Source organism: Photinus pyralis, unplaced genomic scaffold (genome assembly GCF_008802855.1).
Source record: "Photinus pyralis isolate 1611_PpyrPB1 unplaced genomic scaffold, Ppyr1.3 Ppyr1.4_LG9, whole genome shotgun sequence".
Classification (NCBI taxonomy): Eukaryota; Metazoa; Arthropoda; class Insecta; order Coleoptera; family Lampyridae; genus Photinus; species Photinus pyralis.
This window is the reverse complement of record NW_022170878.1, coordinates 20856788-20867051: the sequence shown is the minus strand read 5'-3', so window position 1 is coordinate 20867051 and position 10264 is coordinate 20856788. Positions and strand designations below refer to the sequence as shown.

General features: G+C 34.3%; 1 protein-coding gene across 1 annotated transcript; it reads right to left on the bottom strand.

Annotated features, from left to right (window-relative positions):
* Positions 1 to 771: 771 nt before the first annotated feature.
* Positions 772 to 8497, bottom strand: LOC116181115 (regulator of chromosome condensation-like). Its single transcript, XM_031501391.1, has 5 exons — positions 8250 to 8497; positions 7822 to 8204; positions 1673 to 1904; positions 1203 to 1628; positions 772 to 1045 (listed from the first exon to the last, which is right to left on the bottom strand). Exons 1-5 carry the CDS (start codon positions 8326 to 8328, stop codon positions 846 to 848), a joined length of 1320 nt encoding a protein of 439 aa, XP_031357251.1. The 5' UTR covers positions 8329 to 8497; the 3' UTR covers positions 772 to 845.
* Between the last annotated feature and the right edge of the window lie 1767 nt (positions 8498 to 10264).

Below are 10264 nucleotides of genomic sequence, written 5' to 3'. Positions count from 1 at the left end.
AAAGTAAAACATTAAAACTCATACGAAAAATATGTTGGTAGTAAATATCATATAACATATATAAAAAAACATGTGAGATATATTATAGTGTAAAGGTACCTTGACAATGGCGAAAAGCAACCAATATTATCGTTGTTTTTATGGATGTACAAGTAAATACGCCTGCAAAAGTTACATATTATGCAATCACACCTTAAAGAGACTTTAAAACATCACTTTTTGTCACTATACTTTCAAGAATTTTAAATGTGATCAGTGCAATTATGCAGCCAACAATAAGGACAATTTCGAAATCGATGTCTAAAGCATAATATTGCTAAAGTCCTTAATTGTGAACGGTGCAATTACTTCATTCTCTGCCTTGAATAACTTTCTATCACTGCTATCCGTGTAATTACGCTTTAATTAATAACGTTCGCTTAACACGTCCCCTTTTAATACCCATTCTCAAAAATTTAATTTGTGATCACTGTTTTTTGCTACTCACGGCAAGCATAACTTTAAGCTACTGTTCAAATATGTGTTCAGTTTAATTATCTCTAGAATAGCAATGCCGTTATAAAGCATAATCGACATAAGGGAATGTCGGCGAGCGAGCTGTTGTAAAAGTGCGCTAAAAATTGAGATCTTTACTTACACAAGGCACAATGTACAGGCTGTACATCATACTATAAATAATTTATCATACGTGAAAATAAACAGTTTAGTGCAATTCACTTAAAACGAATTGATCAGTTAATGTGGATAGGTGCTACCTACAAAAGGAAAATGTTTCAAAAAATTACGCATATATTTTTGTACAATTGTTAAACAATTTAGACGTTACAAAATAAATTATACATAAATCATGATGACACGTTGTTCTCTGTTTTATTATTATTCGTAACAGTCGCTAAAATTACGGTGTGTTGTCCGCCGCTGCTGACCTTAAATACTTGCCGATCGATCAGTTGCTTAGTTTTAATTAGAGTAGGTGCGAAGCAGTCTTCGTCTTCGCCTGTACCTAACTGTCCCACTGTTCCCATGCCCCAACCGTATAAGTCGCCTAAAAAAAAAAATGAAAATTTCACAGGGAAGTTGGTGCGAGTCGAGAACTAAGAGACTGATAAACAAACTCAAGGTCCTAACCTAGGGCAATGAGTGATACTGAAGGAGTGGAGTACAATTGCTGCAAAATTAACTTGCAGCTCATAGACACTAACCTTCTTCTGTCACGGCGAATGAAGTGGCAGATCCACAACCGATGTCGATAATTTTCTTGTTCTGCAAAGCTGGAATAGCGGTAAGTTCTTCGGCGTCGTTGCACTCGTTTCCCAGTCCCAAACGTCCATACTCCTTCCTGCCGATCGCGTACGTGACCCCGTCCTCGTCAAGAGCTACCGTATGATGTTGCCCGCCGCAAATTAACTTCCATTTGCGGCTCGAGAAGTCCTTCGACAACTTAACGGAGAACTGCGGTTTGGCGGTTTGCGACAGGCCAATTTGGTTGTAGTTGTTCAGACCGAAGACGTAAATATCGTCGCTGTTAGCGACTTTAGCAAAAGTAGCGTAGGTGCCGGTCCAAACGTCTTCAAAGTGCAATTTCAACGACGGCTTTAGGCTTATTAGCGCCGGGTGTAACAGTTTGCCTGAAACAGCGACCTTAGCAAAAAGACAGAGAATTGCTGGATACCTAATTGGTCGACGCCGGCCCCGCTGCGCGCTGTCCGACCGCTGCTTCGTTCGCTGGTGCGGCCCAACTGCCCCTGCTCGCCACAGCCGCAGGTGTAGATATCTCCTTGCGCGGTCAAACATACAAAATGATCTGCGCCCGACGCGATTTTAACGATAACGCGATTCTCCAGGATTTGGTATGGCCGGTTCTCGTTGCCGTTGGGCGTTAGGCCCATATTTCCGTGTGAATCCTATAAAGCACTCTTGTAAGCCTAATTGTTCATGAAGTTCTTATTTGCTAAACCATAAACACAACAAGTTACGTGGGCTGAGTATAAAATAAAATCATGCAAACTCTTTTAAAGACTCGTAACGACCTCAACGGAATCCCATCCAGGAAAGTACTCTGGAACATTTTTGAACACACAAATGCTCTTGGTCTCTGTGGCTCCTGAACGCATGAGGGGCTCAGGGGACAAAAAATAAGTGCTTTGAAAACTGTATGGAATACCCCCTCAGAAGAGGACCCAAAAGTTCTTACTTTTTGAAGACTGATAAAGACCTTTAAGACCTCTAGAAGGGCTCCTAAATAGGAACAAAGGCTACAACATAAGCCTGTAAAATTTCGAGCAACCTACAGACACAAATGGTTAGATCCGCACAAACTGAACGCAAAGGGAGAACGTACGGGAGGGTCTGAAGGGTATTTTAAACACAATTAAAAAATTGTTTTGAAATTTTATTATATTTTCTTAAATTATTTGCACCTTTTTTTACATTTTTTATCTGAATCTTTTTTGAATATCATCCCTGACACGTTATATTTTTGAAAAGAGAAATTAATATGCTCTCATTACAGATGAAAATATCCATTAAAAAAAAATTAGGTTAGCTCTGATAACTTTTTTTGACAGATCTTGTATTCAAAACAATTTTTGAATTGTTGATTTTGTTCAAACTCTTTTGAATCAATATTGAATGTTTTAGTGTTCAAAACAATTTTTTAATTTTTTGCACCTTCTTTTAATGTTTTATTTAAATCGTTTTTTAAGTGAATTGAATCTTTTGAATATCATTCTTGGTGTGATATCTTTTTAAAAAGAGAATTTATCTTTACACATTAAAATATACGGCGTATTTCGTTTAAAAAAATTAGGTTAGCTCTGATAACTTTTTTTACCAGATCCGAAAACGATAGATTATTCAACAATAATCATAAAGAAACTTTTGTAAAAAATATTGTTCTGTATCTTTTTAACTAAGAACATATAGGGTCAGGCAAAAAAAGGCATCCGACTTAACCTCTTTTTTTTTAAGAGAAGACCTTGTATAATTTAATCTAAATCTTTTTCTCATTTGATGAGTTTAACGACTTCTGTTGGAGTGGTTCGTAATTGTATCAGTCATTCTGTGTTATATGTTTTTTTTTATGTTTGTTGTATTATACAGGGTGTTTTTTTGGGAGCTTTAGTTAAACGTTTCTGGGAAAGTAAAATAGGTAGGTTTTTGAAAAGTTGAACTTAGGAGTTACTCTGAAGGCCGAATCGATGTAAAATATTTTCAAAATGGCCGCACTTCCGGAAACACCGGAAGTAGATAGTAACTTCGTTATTTTAAATGGCAACCCCTATTTTTTATTGCATTTTTGGATTCTAAGTGAAATTTCAACTCTTTTGATACCCATATGTCGATATCTGCCACTTATGGTTTTTAAGTTATTTTGATTTTAAGAAAAAAAATGGCGGATGCAGACGGTACTTTGATAATTGATTACTTGAAAACGGTTGTAGTCAAGGCAACCCATTTTTATCAGTGTATAGAGAATGAATGGGGTTTTCTTTTAATGTACTTAAAAAAAAGTTAAGTTGCGTACAACCACACCTATGGAGGTCCAAATTTAAGAAACTTTAAAGTCTATAAACTCAGTTTTTTAAAATGGAATGACCCTGTTCTTACTATTGCATGAGATAGAGAATCGAAATTGGCATATTTTGATATTACATGTTCCTATAGCTATCTTTAACAGTTTCTGACTTATTCCCATTTTATTGAATTGACACTATTTTTTTCGAATTTTCTTTTTAGTAGTCGGCCATGATTTTAAAACAATCGAATTTTAAACAAATCTAGTGACACTAATCCGTCACCTACTGTTATAGGTGCACATAGGTTTTTCAAAAATCGAAAAATGACTCGGAGTGGTTTCATCTATTTTGGAATTTAATAAATTGTTATTTATGGTAAAATGGACAGAATCGCGACACGTGGTTGCCGTACATTCATTCGAACACTGGAACGAAATTGTATCAATTTTGGAAATGTTGTACCCCCAAATGCACTACAAACCGTTGAAGCACAAGTGATACAAAGCTCTACAACAGAATATTTAAGAGAATGAATTGAATTGCAAATGCAAGATTAACAAAATAAATTCAATGCAAAATATAAAAAACTTCGTTGAAACATTTTTGGTATGGAATTGTTGCTAGAACAGATATCGCATTACCTCTCTTAATTTCCAGACTTATACGTTGTTTAAGAAATTCAGTTGAACGACTGTCTAGATTTTTCAAAAATTTTCCATCCTATATCCTTAACAAAAAACTTATTTATTAATGAATTAATTAGGCTACAATAAATGATATTAACGAATCCATTCCTTGATTTGTTTAAAATTCGATTGTTCTAAAATCATGGCCAACTACTAAAAAGAAAATGCGAAAAAAATCGCATCAATTCCTAGATCAATTCAATGAAATGGGAATAAATCAGAAACTGTTAAAGATAGCTATAGGAACATGTAATATCAAAATATGCCAATTTCGATTCTCTATCTCATGCAATAATAAGAACAGGGTCATTCCATTTAAAAAAACTGAGTTTATAGACTTTAAAGTTTCTTAAATTTGGATCTCCATAGGTGCGGTTGTACGCAACTTAACTTTTTTTTAAGTGCACCAAAAGAAAGCCCTATTCATTCTTTATGCACTGATAAAAATGGGTTGCCATGACTACAACCGTTTTCAAGTAATCAATTATCAAGGTACCATCTGCATCCGCAATTTTTTTTCTTAAAGTCAAAATAACTTAAAAACCATAAATCGCAGATATCGACATATGGGTATCAAAAGAATTGAAATTTCACGTAGAATCCAAAAATGCAATAAAAAATGCGGGTTGGCATTTAAAATAACGAAGTTACTATCTACTTCCGGTGTTTCCGGAAGTGCGGCCATTTTGAAAATATTTTACATCGATTCGGCCTTCAGAGTAACTCCTAAGTTCAACTTTTCAAAAACCTACCTATTTTACTTTCCCAGAACCGTTTAACTAAAGCTCCCAAAAAAACACCCTGTATGCTAGTGTGCTCTTTATCTAATGACGTGTAAATGTATCAACATGTCTGCACAACAACATAAATGATATTATTATGATTATTAAAAAAATAGTATATTAAAGGCTCTTTTCAATAATATAACACTAAAAAGTTAATTTGATTTAAAAAAATTAAAACAAAATTTAAAAAATGAAATTTTTGTATTTTCTTAAATTATTTGAACCTTTTTTTAATTTTTTATTTGAATCTTTTTCTTACTATCATCACTGATGTGTTCTATTTTTGAAAAGAGAATTTAATATGTTCTCATTACAGATGAAAATATACAGGGTATTCCATTAAAAAAAATTAAGTTAGCTCTGATAACTTTTGACGGATCTCGGATTCAAAACAAATTTTGAATTGTTTTAATTTTGTTCAAAATCTTTTGTATCAATATTGAATGTTTTAGTGTTCAAAACAATTTTCTAATTTTTTTTGCACTTTCTTTTAATGTTCTATTTGAATCTTTTTATGTGACTTGAATCTTTGTGTGATATATTTTTAAAAAGAGATTTTATCCTTACACATTAAAATATATACAGCGTATTTCGTTTAAAAAAATTAGGTTAGCTCCGATAACTTTTTTTACCAGATCTCGTATACTTACAGATTTTGAAAACGGTAGATTATTCAACAATAATCATAAAAAAACTTTTGTAAAAAACATTTTTCTGTATCTTTTTTAACTAAGAACATATAGGGTCAGGTAAAAAACAATTATCCGACTTAACCTCATTTTTTTTAATGAAAGACCTTGTATAATTTAATCTAAAAAAATAGGATATTAAAGGCTCTTTTCAAAAATATAACACTAAAAAGTCAATTTGATTAAAAAAAATTCAAAAATTCAAAAATTGTTTTGACATTTTTTGTATTTTCAACTATGTATTTGAACCTTTTTTTAAAATTTTCCTTAGTATTATCACTGATGTGTTCTATTTTTGAAAGAGAATTTAATATGCTATCATTATAGATTAAAATATACAGGGTAATCCATTAAAAAAAATTAGGTTAGCTCTGATAACTTTTTTTTGACAGATCTCGTATTCAAACCAATTGTTGAATTGTTTTAATTTTGTTCAAAATCTTTTGAATCAATATTGAATATTTTAGTGTTCAAAACAATTTTTTAATTTTTTTGCACCTTTTTTTAATGTTTTATTTGAATCTTTTTTAAGTGACTTGAATCTTTTGAATATCATCCTTGGTGTGTTATATTTATAAAAGAGAATGTATCTTTATACATTAAAATATACAGGGTATTTCGTTTAAAAAAATTAGGTTGGCTCTTTTTTTACCAGATCCTGTATACTCGCCTGTATACTTATTTTGAAAACGGCAGATTATTCAATAATAATTATAAATGAACTTTTGTGTAAAACATTTTTCTGTATCTTTTTTAACAAGTTATCCGACTTGATTTTTGTAATAAAAGACCTTGTATAATTTAAACAAAAAAATAGCTTTTTAAAGGCTCTTTTCAAAAATATTAACTAAAAAGTCAATTTGATTAAAAAAAAATTTTACATTCAAAAATTGTTTTGAAATTTTTTGTATTTTCTTAAATTATTTGAACCTTCTTATAAATTTTTTATTTGAATCTTTTTCTTAGTATCACTGATGTGTTCTATTTATGAAAAGAGAAATTAATATGCTATCATTATAGATTAAAATATACAGGGTAGTCCATTAAAAAAAATTAAGTTAGCTCTGATAATTTTTTTGCCAGATCCCATATTCAAAACAATTTTTGAATTTTTGTATTATTTGAACCTTTTTTTAATGTTTCATTTGAATCTTTTTTGAATATCATCTCTAGTGTCTTATATTTTTAGAGAATTTAATAGATTAAAATATACAGAGTGTTCGGTTTAAAAAAATTAGGTTAGCTCTAATAACCATTTTTACCAGATCCCGTACACTTATTAGGAAAACGCTGAGGAAAAAAGTGATTCCATTACCTTCAAACTGTAAGACTACTTAAGGGCTCCAAAATGCACGATAGATTCAGGGGCCAAAACATAAGCGAAGTAAAAATTGTTTATGACAACTGTAAAATAGTTAATGAGTAACCTACAGACAAAGAAATGGTTGGAAGAGTACATATGAGTGCAGAGAGCGGATGTACAGGGGTGTCTAGGCGATATTCGAAAAAAAGGATTCAATTTAGAACTTTTTTATCGCCATTCTACAGGGTGTTTTAAAACTAATGGTCAATTTTAAACCTTCAAACCCTAAAACGTTGATTTTTTCAAATTAAACATGTTTTACTTTTTTGCATATTCAAATAGGAACATTGGAATTTGAACACCCGCCTGTACAGTATATCTTGTCCACAATCATGAGAAAAATGGAAAATTTTTACGTCTTGCCCATTGAGACAATGTGTTTTGACATTTTCCCAACAAAATTAATGGGAAGCTTTTGCACCAGTTTTTCACTACTAACGTAACCTAAAAGAGAGCAATAACAAGCGTAAGATTGCTTGCACACCACACAACATTTGAATCAATGGTTTGATATTCTGGGAGAAGTTGTTATGGAGATATCAATTAAAATCCCAGGACATTCATATCATCGATGCATATTGCCTATATTGTCTACATTAAGTAAAGTGGGAAAATGTGACAAGAATTACTTTTCAAATACTTCTACACAGTGAATAATCCATCGATATTGCTTTTTTTAAAACAAATATCCCTTTAATTGTACAGAACAGAAATTTATTTAGGGCAAATAAAAGGCTTTAGCTTTAGAGCCTCTCCTTAGAAACACTACGCAATACACACCCTAAATGTGCCCCAGATGAAAACGCGTCCGTCACACAGTAAGGCAGCAGAATGGGAATCTCCGGCAGACACCTGCACGACTTTGTCAGGCAGCTCAACTTCGTCAGCAGTAAACTCGGAATCCTCCTTGTCAGCCGTAATTCGACCTAAAGCACCCTCGTCATTGCAACCAAAGGTTAAAACTTTGCCAGTCTTCGTCAGACACACAGTGTGCATTCCGCCGGCGCACACGTCGACGATTTCGTGCTCCATGTTTACCAACGAGAACCTGCTCTTCTCCAGGATGTCACTACCCATGCCGAGCTGGCCTACATCACCTGCGCCCGTTACCAGCACCACGCCGCTCCTTTGCAACCCGACCGGTACGTCGTGCTCAATTACAACTAAAATACGACAAATGTACGAGTTGCTACCAGAGGAGAACTCACCCTTGAGTTTCTTCGGAAGCTTCACAGCGCCAGTATCGGACTCCCGCACCGAATTGGAACGTCTTCGTTTTGGCGGCATTGCTTCCACGTAAATGAAGACAGAATTTGCTAAATTGTGTACTTTTTTGTGGTACACAAATTCTGGAAAATTAGCCTTCAATGGTTGAGAAAATGGTGAAAAACTCCGGCGGGAATAATCCCCACCACATGAGACCAACGGCCGATTCGGGTTTTTTAGGTTAGATTTCATTTGCAATGTTGCCGATTGTTACTTTAATACAAGGTGATACAATAAAATTGGACTCGAATGATCACAAAATCTTCTGCACCTTAAAACAAATCAGTCCAAGTTTCGGCACTAGTATATACCTTCGCCACCGGAAAGTACGCATTTCTTATTTCCTCTCCCAAGGGAAATTGACCACCGCAACTTTTACTCGTTCATCACTTGGTTCTTGCTCGCCCCAAGAATATTTCAGGCCTGTAGTAACTGCATCCAGAAGACTTGTCCTTGAAATAATTGAAATGTACCCATGACCAAAGATTACTTTCATCTCTGTGGTCCCCAGCTAAAGTGACTTCCGCAATTTTTTCGAGTCCATAATTTTCACCCCAGCCGAAAGACTTCCGGATATTGTTTACTAAAAAAAACTGTTCACCACAACCCCATCAACAAGCATGGGACTTCTAAAATAACTGATGTGTGCCCAGTTCCAGAGATTTCTTTCATTTCTGTAGCTTCATCAGGTAAAATCACATTCAGAATTTTCGCCTTCGTTAGGAGGTTGGCCCCCCTGGAACCAGCTCACTACCAGGGTCTTACTCCTCCAAAGAAATAATTACTTTCTATAGAGAATTCGGTTCAGAAGACTGGTGCTTAAAAAACTGACGCACGCACCCAACTTCAGAGAATCCATTTCTGTGATAAAGGGAAAAGAATACCCGATGGAAATGATAGATGGAGGAAAAGGGGAGAAATGGATGTTGGAAAGTTGTTCTACTGTAAAAAGTTTTTCTTTCCCCAAGATGATGATTGATTAGAAGGTTATGTACATATTTAGAAGACAAAACAAAAAAAAAGTTGAACATTACTTATAATATCAATAAATACGCATAAAAAACAGATAATCAAACAATTAGCAGTATAAAAGTACTCTTGGCTAAAATGATTCAACAATACATAAACTCTAACATTAGAAACAAAGAATCTCGACATCATTGTTCGACAGTTACCGGCTTAATGTCGTCCAAGATTTTTCTTTCCTCCAAATAATCCTTCTCATTCCCACTCGCCTCTTGAAGAAACGAAGTATCTTCATCGAACGAAGATGAATCTAAAACAACATCAGTTGGCATTCTCGCCCTATCGAAACTCACCATCCTCGACGTTTCCCTTGAAGTATTCGAGTCGGCGATTCGCCGCGATGCCGCTCTCGTAGTTCCTATAATCGTCGGAGAGTATAAGCTGGTACCATGTGATGATACAGACGATGGCAATAAAAAATAGGTTCGAAGTGATACCTAAAAGGGATCTTCACAATTATAAGAGCGCAAAACGGACGACGACCCACCTATTGTCGCGGAAACGAGCGGCCAATGGAACATAAAGTAGCGCAATCCTGAGAATTGGGCGTTAATGAAAAATTTCGCCGAGTACAACTGAATGTACTTCGTCTGTATTTCAAGATAAACGTCCGTCACTGGAGCGGTCTGAAATCAGTTAAATGTACGCGAGTGATTGAAGTTGCGAGGGGTGATTCACACTCGGAAATGCCTACATTAAGTGAGAAAGAGAAATGTAAGAAGTTGGAAAGAGAGATAGAAAGGGCGAAGGAAGATGTGAGACATCCAAGAACACAAGGAGAAAAATTGAACTCAAATAAGTGGAATACAATTAAATTTAGTAGTCTGCGCATGCGCACATTTAATTTTTACTATATGCGATATGTTTGTCTACTAGAAACGTCTATAGTAAAAATTAAAAAAAATCAAAACATAGCAAGTCACATGCGCAC